We start from the raw sequence: 15,208 nt of genomic DNA on the forward strand, positions 1-15,208 counted from the left end.
TCCTCCGAGGTCAACAGCAACAATTTTACGACCGCTGCTCTCGTAACGTGGTGGATAAGAAGTAGCATCATTTATTCATGTAATGTTCGATTGTTTTTGTACCACCTCCGACAAGAATAGCGTTTCCGCATGCGATTGTAACTACTGACTACGTTGGCGTGTGTTTGGGATTGCATAAAAGCTGCTGAACTCATTTTCCCTTTTAGGATGGCGAGGGGGAGGGCAATGGCCGGGAAGGAACCCAGAAAAATAATGCTTGTGCCGACTCGGATAAAGGTGCGATCATTTCCCAATGAACACATTACTTGTGTGTTACAGGAATTTAAGGACCAATCTTTCATAAAGCACGGCTTATACCAAATACATATTTAAAAAACAGCAGCCAGGCGGACCGCTGGTAACTAATCATCATGTCCCAGTTATGAGGTCGGGTTTTCAGATCTTATCCTTCCTGTGTTGCTGCATGTTGCCCCAACTTGCAAAAAGAGACTATTTATGTAAACTGTGTGCGAATAGTACTTTTCTGTTGCTGCCCAGAAAAGAGGTGGGTACTTATCTAAGGTGTTGTAGACTCTCCCTCAATGCCGGCTGAGGCTGACTCCAGCGCACCTCTGATACCAAAGAGGATAAGCACTATACAGACTGGTTGGGAACATTTCAAATTAATGGACTCCCTGACCAAACGGTTTGCATGTCTGATTCACAGTTCTCAGGTTCGTGGTGGAAATACCAGCCCTGGCCTTGTGGTGTTTGCATTTTCATATGATTTATGCTAATCCAAAACAGTCAAATGTATTTATACTGTATAGCCCTTAATCACGACAGAGTCTCATCGGCCTCCACAAATGAAAGAATCACAGAGGACATTACAAATTCACAAAAATTACAAACTCCCAATGGTTCCTTAGTGTAGCTCTTTTATGATTGGCATGTTTGGCAGTTTGCTTCAACACAAATACAGTACAAATCACATTGGAATCCGATATATAGTACACTAATAATGTATAGTATATTGTATTTGGAAATTTTACTTTTTCCCTTCAAGAACAACAATCAACCATCCAACCATTTTCTGTAGCCACTTATCCTCACTAGGGTTGCAGGCCTGCTGTTGCCTATCTCAGCTGTCTATGGGCAGTAGGCGGGGGAGAACCTGAACTGGAGGGCACACAGAGACAAACAACCATTAACATGCCCAATCACACATAAGGACAATTTAGAGTGTATAATGCACTTGCTATGCATGTTTTTGGATGGTTGGAGAAAGCCGGCATGCCCGGAGAGAACTCACGCTGGGTCGGGGAGAACATGCAAATCCCACACAGGAAAGTCAGTGCGAGGTGGATTTGAACTCGGGTCCCTGAACTGTGAGGCGAATGTGTGCTTTATGTCATAAATACAGGCAATACAATAAAAAAAGAGTCACTAGCAAAACGCATCCAACCGATGTAAAACCACAAACAGTATTTTCTTTGAAGCACATTTCTTTTATACATTATTCAGTGGTTGATCGTTTACTCCAGACTGAGCCCCAGGAGCATGTTTGAGTTCAAGAAAAACAAACCATTTGGGTCTCTAATTGTTCAATAACATTTATTGTCGCTTGAAATATACAATCTCTTCTATTATGCTTTTAGTGGGTCGTATAAACTAAATATGTTTTTAAAACAATGGCAAACTGGAGTAGTTTGAAAAAACACAGTGGCCAATAAGTTAGACATGTACTTTAGTGTGACAGATTTCTTTCTTTTTTTATTTTTTTTATTTTAGGAATATATTTGTTTGAAAACAGCCTGACTGGCTGAGGCGTCTAATCAGGCCTCTTTGCCGCAGGTTAGTTTCTGTCCATTCAACCTCTGTGACTGATCAACTCTGCAGCTTTGGGCCACTAACAAGACATGAAATCTGGCTTCCACGGGCAGACCCCTGACCCAATTCCGAGGAACCGAGTTGGATGAATTGAAAACCAAAACAAAACAAGAAACCAATTCATTTACTTGTAGCATAAAACCTGAAGATAAAAATGAATTTGGGACTAGTTTGGCAATTGGGCACAATAGAACAAGACAATATCATGGTGCTCAGGTGAGTAAAAGCATCGGCTACTGAGACTTTCTCCTTGCTTTTATCGCCTGTTGGGAATGCTGACGTGAGTGTGGTCAAGCATAAGTGCGTCCAAGTTGTCTCATCTTGAGATTTTATGTCCACTATACTATCTCTGTATCCCTACAACATATCTCCTGTGGGAAGAACAAAATACGAGTACATGAGCGCGAAACCCAGGCAGAAATGAATTTACAGGGAGCAAGTCAAACCTCTGATACTTCTACAACCCCTCCTGTCGGGTTAAAAATAACCAGCTCTTCATCTGCCTGACCAGACAGCCTGGGGTTTGAGGGACTATTATCTCTTTGGAGTTAGTTCAACACATGCACACACGCAATGGAAATTATTCGTACCAATTACAGAATGTATTTTGTTGCCGAGTTTAGTTTGTCACACTTTATTACCCGTCAGATTTGCTTCACATTAAATGAATTACTTAATGTTCCAATGTGACCGTTCGCTCTTCCAATCAATTATTTCAAGTGGAATAGTGCAAATAATACATTAAAACAAACACATAAATAAAACAAAATATATACAGCACTAATCCTTTGAGTACTCACGTGTGAAAAAAAAGAAATGTTATTTGTTTCAAATAGTTTTCATACTTCATTTATTGAAAATATATATTTTCCCTAAATGTTAATCAGCATTAGAATTTAATTTTGAATATGTGGCATAACTCTTTTGACGTTTTATCGATAACTACTCATTCGTATTGAAATTGAAGAGCACTGAGAGAAAATGCGAATATTGACAGCAATTGAATAACCACCTGCCTCCAACGCCAAAGATAAGATGCGTCTTGAAGAACCCATATGCAAAATTTAAAATTTTGTCAGCATTATATTTGAACGACCTCTAGTGGTCACTAAGGTGATGGCATCAGCCTAAAGACCAATTGTTGCAGCGGCTATTGAAGATGGATGGATGGATGGATGGATGGATGGATGGATGGATGGATGGATGGATGGATGGATTACAGGTAGACCGTTTTACTAACGGGCAGCCAGACAATGCCACCTTGGGCTTTCATCCAAGGAAGATGGATTACGTCAATAAAGCAATTAGATTGGCCAATGTCTAATAAACGCACAGCAACTTTATTCAAATACAGTACTGTAATGATAAGGTGTGGGCTATTAACTTAAATTCGCGATTGTGACAGAGATATAACTCCATAAAGGAGCAAAAACACAACACTCGAACGCGAGCGCGCGTGCACACACGCACGCACGCACGCACACACACACACACAACCATAGGGCCGGCCATTTTTTTTTGCCTCAAGATCAACTAGGACCTTGTCACCAACCAATAAGTGGGGAAATTTACCCCTCCAGCTGTACAAAAATAGAGTTTAAACGTTTGAAAAACACAATTTTATTTGAAATACATAATGACCCAAAGTAAATTGTAATATTTTGGAGAGAAGCAATCTACACCAATATTTTATAACTATATACGGCATAATCAAAACTACACACTCAACGTGTTGTGCAGATAAAAAACAAATTAAAAAAGTGCTTAAAGAACAGAGATCGTAATATGTTAAGTTAAAGTAATTCTTATTCAACGAAAAAATCTTTCTTGGTTTCTGCTCTTGGGATTTTCTTTGGTCAGAGGGAAGACAAACAGCCTCCGGTGCAAAATAGCATAGACCGTGAAAAAAAGATATTGATTTAATAAAATGCCATAGATGTGTGGTATTAACTCAAATTATGCAAATGATATTCACCACCGTCCTTGCGGTAATTAGACACAACATTCCTTCAAGCTTCTTCAGTCTGCAGCTTTGCTGGCTACATTTTAAATGTCCTGTTTGAGTTTCTTGACGCACAAGTCACTGTCGTGGTTCAGTTTGGAGAGGGTCTTTTTCACACGCAGTGCTGTGAGACGGGCTGGTGGGTTCTGGAACCAACACTCCTTCATGATTTTCACTATGGATGACATGATCTGGACACACGCAAACAAATGTACAAATGAATACTGCCATCCAGTGGCCACGTCAAGCACACCAGAAGGAGCCTGAATTTATTCATCAGGGCGCTAAACCATTCATTCATTCATTCATTCATTCATTCATTCATTCATTCATTCATTCATTCATTCATTCCTGCATCTTATTACGCCTCTAACGTGTTCCCACATACATTATGAAATTTATGAGTCACATGAAAAAGGCTGAGCATTCCAGGCATAAAATATGTTGTATAAAATGGGTTCGGGATAGCTTCAGTGTGAAAAGCTATTATAGAATCAATTCTTACAAAGAGCAAACATGGGATAGTCAACTTTTCAATAAAAAACAATGTTATTGTGATAAGGCAAAGCAAGTGAACAGGGCAAATTGAGAGTGGCTGTATAACGTGAATTCATGGCTTACTGGGTGGGAGTGCAACCGGTTGTGCAAACTGGGCCTCTGCTGGTCCACACAGACCACTTTCTTCATCTCTTCAAAGCTGGGATCGGAGTTCACTAGGTCAAAGAAGGGAGGACGATACTCTTCCACAATCCCTGAAGGAAAAAAAAATATTGCAAAAACATTCCTTGAGGCCAAGCAGGAATCTGGACTAACTGGAATCCACCATGTTGTAAGACTCTTTATCTGCCTTTTGAGAAGACTACTTCAGAATCTCCTTTATGTATTTTTTTTCTTCGTTTTTTTTATAATCCCCGCACGGATTCTGAAAACCTGGATCTGTTTATAATAGCAGTCCTTGATGAGTTTGGTTATGGTGGGAGCACATTTGATTATACAAGAACATAGGAAAAGATAGAAACTCCCAGGCGACTATACTGGGAGTAGGAAAGTGTAGAGACAAAATGCTATGGATGTGCGTTGGCGCGTGTGTGTGTGTGCGCTTGTCACTATGCACATGTATCCATCTGCATGCTGGCACTCTGGCATCTGGTGTATGTACAAGCGAGTGCTGACACCAGATAAGACTGTTTATAATTACTGTAGTGCTAATCATGAGAGAGGATAGTCAAGACAGAGACAGACAAGGGAAACAGCAAAGTGCTGAGAGAAATGAGACTAACGGTCTCTAATGTACTGTACAAGCAACAGCCAGACATGTCTGACAAAACATAACATACAGTACACAGTGTACTGTTTTCATTCTTTACATTGGGTTATTGAGACACATAAATGAAGATTTCTTTGGCTCTACAATAAAATGTTCCCATCCGATCATACTGTATAAGCAATGTGCAAGTCACGTTAGTCTGTTCGACTTTGGCGGTTGCGCTTTATACACACTACAACAGTGCTATCAGAGCGGTTACCATTGACAATGGTTCTGCGTGAAATTTCCCAGAAGACCAAGCCCAGGGCCCAGATGTCCGTTTGCTTGTAGGACTCAAACACATCCATTCGTATGCTCTCATCCAGAACCTCAGGCGCCATGTATCGTTTGGTCCCCACACGAGGGTTGTGGCCCACATCCAAATAATCATTGGACTGTGAGTGAATCACAGCCAGACCTGACATAGGAGTAAAACAGGGCGGACCCTTTAGCGGTCTTGCTGATAAAGTGCTAGAAGCTGCGATGGTTATGATGAGTTCTCACCGAGGTCGGCGATGCAGCACTGCCCGTTTCTTTTCACCAGGATGTTTCTGCTCTTCAAATCTCGGTGGGCAATGGCGGGTTTGCCCTGGGAGCTGACGATCTCGGTGTGGAGGTGCACCAGGCCGCAGGCTACTGATAAGCACATTTTTAAGCAGCTCTCAGGCTCGAAGCTGCTGTACTGCAGGAAGTCGTAAAGTGAACCCAGCTCGTGAAAGTGGGTGACGAGCCACAGCTGGGTGCTGGAATTCTTCGATGTCATATCAGAGGCTATGAAGCCTGTAGGGGGGATTGAAGACGGCTGTTTTTAAGAGTTGGACTTTTGCCAGATGCTCCTCATCTGCTGGAAAGAAATCGAGCCCAGTACCCAAAATGTTGTCGTGTCGAAGCTGCACGGTATTGTAGATCTCCGTCTCTCTGAACCAGGACTGCTCGTCTCTGGAGGAGAAGATCTTGACTGCTACGCTCTCCCCCATCCACGTTCCCCTCCACACCTCTCCGTATCTGCCTTTACCTGGGATGTGAACAATAAGAGATTTTCAAGTTTTTTTTTTTTTTTTTTTTTTAGAAAGGGCAGAAAGCACCAGTTGCAGTGATAACATTTCAGACTGACCAACACATTCGACAAGTGAGATCTGCCTAGCCATAGTCCTTTGGACCAGATAGGGAAGGCCAGTCCCACTCCCTGATGTACAGAACTCATCATATATACCCTAGAAAACAACATACGCAGTCCATATTTAAATTCTGCAGTATATTAAGTTTGTTACACATTCATTAAATCCCTTACACCATAAGTAGGGTCTTCTCCATTTGGAACCTTGAGCATGGATACGTCATGGTCATCCACATTTTTGAGGCGGAGGTGTGCACGACGGAAACGCAGGAAGATCAGCAGGCCGCACAAAGTGGCAGCCATGAAGAAGAGCAGTAAGGACACGGTGATCCATAGCTCTGGACGAGGCTTCTGCGGCAATGTTGTGGTTGTCTCTCCATCTGCACCGACACAGGCCATATTTCAGTTTCATACGTTGTTGTCAGTTTGCCCTCCTTCACCCACTGTCAGTACACTGCAGGTGGTGACACTGTGATCATTTAAGTACTTTGTATAACAATAAGGGGTGCACATAATTTCGGACTGGTTTTCAAAGGAGCACCAGAGGTTGTTCCTTGGTGCTCATTTATTTATAGACTAAAAGATAATGAGCTTTCAAATGAAATGATAGAATGAAGATAAAACACGCAGATTAATATAATTTAAGGTTCCGTAAACCTCTGAGCACCAGAGGTTGTTCCTTGGTGCTCATTTATTTATAGACTAAAAGATATTGAGCTTTCAAATGAAATGATAGGATGAAGATAAAACACGCAAATTAATATAATTTAAGGTTCCTAAACCTCTGACCGCCCAACTGTGTATTCCTTCGGTTTCCTGTTGCCTAACTTGCTGTTCTCTAACTGAGCTGCAGTTCAAAATCCTCAACAGTTGTTTTATCCACAAATGCCTTGGTTCAGTAAGAATTGAGCATTAAGCAGTCCTTTTAATAGCCATAGACATTAGACACAAAGAAACAAAAATTGCGCTTCACCACCGACTGACACTACGTCGGTTCAAATAGAAACTGGCCACCGATCTAGGATTACCACGGTGTCATCAGCAGGGTGCAATAGAATAACAGAGAGATTGGAAGACTTATGGAAAGCTATCCAAAATGGTGTCTTTGGCAAATTAAAAAAAAAAAAAAATACTGTTCAACCGCTTTGTACGGAAGAGAAACATGTCATTTGAATGTTTACAGATGACTAAATTTTGTTCAGCTGTCTAAGATATTGTGTGTTTTAAGTTTCTTCATAAATTTCACCCAGAGGCTGATCAGTCGCAAGATTTTGTAGGTAGACGGATGCATTTATTTAAAGCGGATCTATGAGTACAAGAGCACACCGACTTCAAAAGTGTGAAGTTCATGTACAGTACTTGTAGTGCAGGGCTGTGGGTACTGACTGATGTTTGGAGGTGGCGTTGCAAAAGCATTGCATTGGTTTTCTCTGCAGCAGTAGACGTGGAAGCGGTCAAAGGACGTGAAGCATTGCTCCCTGTAGTTCTCGTTAGAGAAGCAACCCTTCTCCTCACGGCCGTAAACCCACGTGTAAAAGCAGACGTCCCCCTTGCAGGTGTCATTCACACATGTGCCTTTGTCATTCTCGCACATACACAGCAGCTTGCCGTCATCCTCTGAATCTGCAAATGATAAAGATGGAGCTACTGTTGGTTATTCCCAATGACCAATTTCTGGAGAAGTATTATTTGGCAGATTTCTCATCCAGACATAGAGTAAGGTCAGATAAGATTACAATGAAACAGTACCCCATTCAACAAATTTTGTATGCGAAGTAACTTACGTTTTTTGTCCACCAGGAGGCAGAGGAGCAGTTCAAGATTAGCACAATGGAAAGGAAAAATGTAGCTAGGTTTTTATCTTTTTGCGTGAAATTTTCATGGTTTCCGTTTGCTCTCCTTTCTCTCACAAAAAAAATGTATCCTTGCTACCTGTGATTGACAGGTTAATGGAGGCGCACCCCAAATTAGAATGTGCTATAGAAAATGGAAAATTGGTACAGTGTGTCCCCGGTTTACAAACTCCCCGTTTTACAAATTTTTCATCTTAAGAACGTGGACCGGGAACGTTGTCCCCCTCTTACGCACAAACCTTTTGTCTTACGAACAATCCAACATGCAGGTTAGTGTGTCCGCACTATTTTTTTCGCTTTGCTGCGTGAACAAAATTAACTTTTCTTGCATGACCGATATGCTATTGGTCTTATAAAGTCACAGTCACGGTCTCAGTCACAGAGATGCCGATATGCTATTGGGCGATTATGGTCACAGTCCCGGTCTCAGTCACAGAGATGCGGATATGTTATTGGCCGGCGTCACGTCAATGACAGAAATGCCGATATGCTATTGGCCGAACGCCTTCATCTAGCTTGATGGCACAGCTGGTCGATGTGTTTTGAAGACTTTGCAAACTTTATCTGTTAGACATGGCTTCTAAAATTGCAAGTGGCGGTAAAGGAAGAAGTAAGAGGACGATGACAATAGAAACGAAGCAGAAGATAATAAAAAAAATACGAAGGAGGCGTACGCATAGTTAACCTTGCTCGTGTGTATGGCCGTAACCGCTCGGCAATCTTCTAAGGGCAAGACTTTCCTTGCCAGAGGACGGACCTCAGTCAACAACAAAATGGAGAGGCTTGCTTCTTCTATTATGGATTAAAGAGAAGGAAATCGCCGGTGATATGTTCTCGTTTGAGAAAAGTTCTAGTTCAAGAAAATAAATAAATAAATTCGGCGGTTTGGTCTCTGCTCCCCTCCGCCTCCACCCAGCTCAAGTCACGTCGCCCCAAAGGTAAATCTCATTTTTCCTTTGTATATTTATGTTATTTAATTTAACTGTACAGTAGATTATGTTACTCATTATGTGTATAAAGTCGTGATGTTTTTACCTAAGGTTTTTGCACGCGTTGCACGCATTCACTAATTAACATAGGTTTGGATTGCTTGTTTCATACGAACAATTCGAGTTACGAGCATAGCCGCTGAACGGATTAAGTTAGTAACACGGGGGCCCACTGTATTTGGAAAAATGATTAGCCAAAAAACTCTGATGAATAATTTGCACCCATTTCTAAGAGGCTAAATTTTAGGGAGGTTCTTGTCCAGCCAATGACGGAATTCTTTCAATTACGATAGTTATATTGCTATATGCTTATGTGGTGTTTATTGTGTGACCAAATATTTGAAGTGCTATTTTAAAGTGTAGACTGTTTTATTTGGAATTAACACAAACTTGTTGTGCACAGACACACAAGCACACGCAAGCAATACAGCACAACAACTCATATTACAATTTATGTAGCAGATTACACCAGTGCTTTCTCACTTTAGGGGTATAGCAGCTTTTCCTTTGATTAACCACTGCTTCTATTATGCAATTTTCCTGACCTGGCTAGTCGCCCAAGAAAGCAAAGCTTTACTGTGCATCAAATGTTGGTCCTCTTTATCAGCAAATTACTCGATGCTCATTGTAACCTAATTGCTTGACATGTAACCAGATCAGGATGTGTGTGAATGACAGGCCTTATCTCAATACTATTACTTTATTACTTTATTACTCTCACGAGACACAACATTGAGTAGGGCAAGGCTATGTACAGTTTGTCAGGTACTCACCTGCATGGTCAGCAGACATGAACAGCAACAGTCCAACTAGAACCACTGTGACGCCAACAGAGCCTTCCATTCTGTGGACCAGGCACACAGTAAATAAACATTGCTAATGTAGTCAAAGATAGACTCGATTAGAAATGTGATTTTCTTAACATTTCAGTTGCTCTTTTAATCAAATCTAAAGTGGTGCCCAAAGCTCCAGAGGAAGCAATGAGGTCCAAAACACTGGTCAGTGGGCCCAGCCTGTCTGCCTGTGTTGTAATTGCTCTATGGGGGGGGGGGACTCGAAGGGGGAAGTTGGCTGTAACAGCACTCCAGAGTGTTTGTATAAGTGGGCTGAGACTGCATGCGGCACTGCGCTACCCAGGCTCCAGACCTGTCAACTCCTCAGCTGCCCTGCTTGCAGAGTAAATATTGATGGCGATGCTTCCTGCCATTGAGTGGCCCCACCCGGCTGGCCGGCGAGACCTTGGCTGCTCATTGTTTAGGGCCGCGCAACCTCGGGTCACGCAAGTAGCACAACATTTCATACGATGTTGAGGGAGGCAAAAGCTGGGTGACCATTCATATGCAACAAGTAGTAGTCTTGGGATGTAGCCATTTGACCTTGTTGTTTACTTGTTTTGGACGGTAAAACCTTTTATAAAATTATTTAGTATCATTGAACTTATTACACATGCTAGTTTGTAGAGCAGTGTGTGGGAAACACTAAAATCAGTCGACATATACCAAATTGTACAAAATAAAGGACAACAAATGTACTTTAAGTGGTATTGACTCTGTATTTACATAGTTTTGCACAACTGAAGTAAACATTTTATCCACTAACTAATCACAACTTCACAATCAATCCAATCATATGCAACAAAGACCTGCCTGATAATGTCTGGTTTTAATTGATATCAGATATGTTTTGATTTGACAATACATTCAATGTTGTAGTTAATTTGACATGATGATGAACTGCACCATTCTGTGAACTGTTTATAAATACATAGTGTGGCTACATGTATAGCTCCTTCTTCAATCCATCCATCCATCCATCCATCCATCCATCCATCCATCCATCCATCCATCTTCTACACCTTCAAATAACCTAAGAAGCCCATTTTTGGAATGTGAGCGGAAGCTGAAATACCTGAAAAAGAAAAATGTGCTAAGGACTTGCTTACCCTGTTGCTTTGGGCTTGCATTATATTGAATTTTTAGTTTCCACCGAGGTAAATTTTTACGTGAAGGTTAGTAGTGATGATTAAATCAGTGATTCCTTGCGTAATCTGCAAATTTCTGATGCTCATGCTTGTTGTCCCATGACTGAGTCAAATCAAACGCGAAATCCCTGCTGGAGCCATTTCCACCTGACATGAAAATCTGATAAATACTGAAGAAACTATCTTTAGACTAACAACCACCACCCCCAAATCCGGTTTAGAGCCTCCTGCACTTCATTCTTTAACCACAAGCCATATTTGTCCAAACATTAGCTCACACTTCCTGCATTGTGTCGCCTGCAATTCAGTGCTGGTAAATCTGTAAGACAAGCATAAACACAGCTCCACCCACTCATATTTTCTGTGGAGGGGCACAGCTGGGTTTCATTTGCGTATCTAACCATCACTTTATCGTAATCGGGTCTTCCATCGTAGGCTGGTCTGACATTCGACACCAGCGTGTTTCCTCTTGGAGCCCTCTCCTGTTTGTCTTCATTTTGTCCAAAGCTACAGCCCGGCGATCCAAAGGAAAAAGATCCATTGTCATCACTTCCTCCAATCGACAGTTTAGACTCATGGAGGCAGATCTCCCATTCCATCTAGATGACTGTGTCGTTCGAGTGGTGGATGGTGGGGGCATGCAACAGCGCAGCAGCCACACTGAGCCCCTGAACGGGGCCTCTTTGCATGTAAAATAAAAACCTCTTGGTAAAATGACCCAAAGTGAACAACTAATGGACAACTTTATATCAAAAATAAACTGTATTCAATTTGAATGTTCGACTCAGATTTACACAATTGCCTATAGTTTCTATGTTGTACAATCTAAAAATCCCTATTTCAGCGTTTGGTACTTTCTGCAAATTACAGTGACACACTGGAATGACTCAGTATGTCTTCATCTGACAGACTAAGCAAGGCTGGGCAGGCATCATGTCTCACTCAATGTCTGCATGCTCTCACAAGTATGAGTGCTGAGCACAGAAAGGCACATATTTAGCCTTAATTAAGTTGACCAATCTGGTGACTTGAAAATTGGTGGTTCTATTCTAAATAGAGAAATTATTTTCCATACAGTACTTGTAATACAGTTGATTATACAGTGTGTGTGTGTGTGCGCGTGCGTGCATGTGTGTGAGTGAGTGAGTGAGTGAGTGAGCGTGTGTTAGCATGCGCTGATAACCAATTACACTGGCATAGGTCTCAATCATCAGTCCTCAAGGGCCACAATCCTGCATGTTTTCGATGCTGCTCTCTTCAACACACCTGAACAACTTCAAGCTCGTGCAGAGCTTGCTGATGAGCTAATAATTTGAATCATGTGTGTTTAAGATAGAAACCTTGAAAACAGGCAGGATTGCGGCTCTCGAGGACTGGAGTTTGAGACCTATGAATTACAGTCACTTTGTCTACAGCACAACAGACATGTGGGGATCCAATATCTTTGGATCATCACCTAGATTCATGGTGTAGAAGAACCACTAAAACCTAAATGAAAAAGTTGTGATCTTATTCTTGAACTAAACTCAATGCGAAATTACAATGGATCAAATCAGGATACAGTACAATAATAAAAGTTTCTGTTCTTTTCTGCATAAGAAATGTTAAAATAGTCAGGGACACAAAGATCTCATCTGAATGAAGGGTGAGTTCAAAGTTATGTAGTTATGAGTTCAAAGTAATGATATTCTTGCACTGCTGGCATTTCAACAGGGATTGCAATGTTATTTTATTTTAATACAAAATGAATGGATGGAATTGATTTCTCTGCATGCAATGTCTTTCATCAAGGTTAACTGGTAGGAAGCTACAAAACAATGCGTGGACACTATCGTTTTTTTTTTTTTTTTTTAAATATCCATCTCCAGCAGTCCACTTGATGACACCTGTTAGTTAGCAGAAAACACATGTGACTTACGGTTCGCTGTCAGGAACAAGTCATGTCCAAAATAGATATGTAATAAAACAAATTATGCGATACAAGCTTAAAAAAGCGTTTGACGCCATTACCTGTTATCGGTGTTCCTTTTTAACTTGATGCATGTGGACACCCCGCGTCTTCCATATCCACTTCACGTGTCCCGCGTTTAAAATGATAACGTGTCTATTACTTCCTCGGCGAATGGCTCAAACGAAAATGTTTGATCAAAAGTCTCGCATTCTTGCTTGGCGTTTGTGGACAAAGTTGCCGCCAACGAGCTGCTGTTTTTTAAAACGGTCCATACGTGTGGCAGAAGTGTAAATGGTCGAAAACAAAGACGCAGTCGCTGCAGTGAGATTTTATCACACCGGATCTCGTTCCATCTCTACGATGACACACAAACGAAACTACACACGAGCATCCAGACTTCTTCTTCACCCATGCTGTGAGGGCTGCTCGAACAAGTTCTGTCCTATGGGGGAGGCCTTTTGTTGATGTCTTTGACTGCGATCAAAAGGCAAGATTACATTTTTTTTGCTAAGTACAGTTTTGTCCCACCCCTCATTGTCCCGCTCGGCTCAACTCTGCTCTGCCTGGAATGTTCTCATAGCGGTTTTCCTGTTGCTAAACCTCTCATTTTCCCTTTCCCCCTGGACCGAGTCTGCACTGCACATTGGCAGGAATGTTCTTCAAAGAACCCGCAGTGATACAAAAACACTTTGTGTGGGGGGGCAAAAGCACGCATGTGATTCGTTGTGTTTATTTTAAGGCGTTGCAGTCACAATTTTCCCATTTAGAGAAAAACATATCAGATTGTTCCAAGCATATAAGGTCATGTCCTCTTTCTCGCGATGCAAAAAAAATGAAACTTCATTTTTAGCTCACTAAGATAATTAGTCACAGCTTCAAGATGCTGTACTCACTCTTCAAACAGAAGTGCAAAAGTGTATATAATGCACGTGTACACGCACACACGCGCGCGCATTCGTGCACACAACACAGAATAGGGTTCTACAACATTTCCTACGGTTAAAGGCAGGGATGGGACACTTAAATGTTGGGGCCCATTAGTGCAATTGGAGTAGTGTGTGGGTGGGGAGCCCTTAGGACCACGCACTTTATAAATAGATGAAAACATTCAATTTGAAATATGGACAAAATATGTGCAAAATACGTGGTCTTGATGTATTTATTCATTTACTAAAGTTCTCAAAGCGTGTAATCCTCTATTATTTTAACTCAACAATAAGCGTTTGAAGCAAACAACAAAATAACTAAAACCTGTACTGTCCCCCCTCAATACTCACCCCCTACAATACTGTTGGGTGCGTTATTATTATTTTTTTGGTTTCATTTAAACCTATATGCTGATAACGATGGTCTTTCATTGGAGGGGGAAATACAGGCATGGAAACTTTACTCTAAAATCACCAAAGTATTGCTTTGGCACCATCTTGTGGCATTCTGGTGCCATACACCTATGTCGATGTCGAGTTTACTTCTTTGCCACCATTTTACAGAATCTCCAGAATGGTATGGCAATAAGAAACCTTTTGTGTGTTGGGTCGCCTTTATCATTTGCTATTCACACTAGGGCTTGCATAATTATACTTTTTAAAATATATTTTAACACTTATACATTAGTCCCCTTTGAGCGGGTGTTAATACACTGAACAAGCATAAACATCCGATACATTGTATAGCAGTTTTATTTTATTTTAATCAGTCATTTGAACTTGAACGAGTTTCTCCACACTACCCTCTGCAATATTCTTGTGTTTTCCTGGTTGTAAAACTCTGCATCGGAGGATCCGAGACAATATTGAGGGACCGCACTTAATTGATGATGTTGCCAGACATTCTGTGAAGTTCTGGTTTTCCCAAGGGGCATCACTATAAGTGCTGCACCCCCTGTACAAAATAATTTTCACATGACAGCAAATTATATACAATTCATATATATCATCATATGCTTTTGATATTTTATATAAAATAATTTCCAGCCACTGCTTGTGACCAGCAGATCTTGTTACAGTAAAACATTGAGCAAATATCATATTTTATTTCATATGAAACTACGGCATGCGGTACGAGACCTCAGGAAATATAGTCATGCTGTCACTCCCTAAAAAGTGTGTGACCAAATCCTGTGCTAGCAGTGCAAAAGTTA

At 41.2% G+C, this 15,208-nt stretch overlaps 1 protein-coding gene across 1 annotated transcript; it reads right to left on the reverse strand.

Annotated features, from left to right (window-relative positions):
* Positions 1–3,186: 3,186 nt before the first annotated feature.
* acvrl1 (activin A receptor like type 1) lies at positions 3,187–13,653 on the reverse strand. The gene is made up of 10 exons (XM_088404439.1): positions 13,128–13,653; positions 9,910–9,980; positions 7,681–7,917; positions 6,469–6,674; positions 6,292–6,391; positions 6,046–6,192; positions 5,682–5,957; positions 5,398–5,595; positions 4,493–4,623; positions 3,187–4,062 (listed from the first exon to the last, which is right to left on the reverse strand). The coding sequence occupies exons 2-10, from the start codon at positions 9,977–9,979 to the stop codon at positions 3,916–3,918; spliced, it is 1,512 nt and encodes a 503-aa protein (XP_088260565.1). The 5' UTR covers position 9,980; positions 13,128–13,653; the 3' UTR covers positions 3,187–3,915.
* Between the last annotated feature and the right edge of the window lie 1,555 nt (positions 13,654–15,208).

Source organism: Hippichthys cyanospilos, chromosome 2 (genome assembly GCF_059441005.1).
Source record: "Hippichthys cyanospilos isolate Australia breed blue-spotted pipefish chromosome 2, RoL_Hcya_1.0, whole genome shotgun sequence".
Taxonomy (NCBI): Eukaryota; Metazoa; Chordata; class Actinopteri; order Syngnathiformes; family Syngnathidae; genus Hippichthys; species Hippichthys cyanospilos.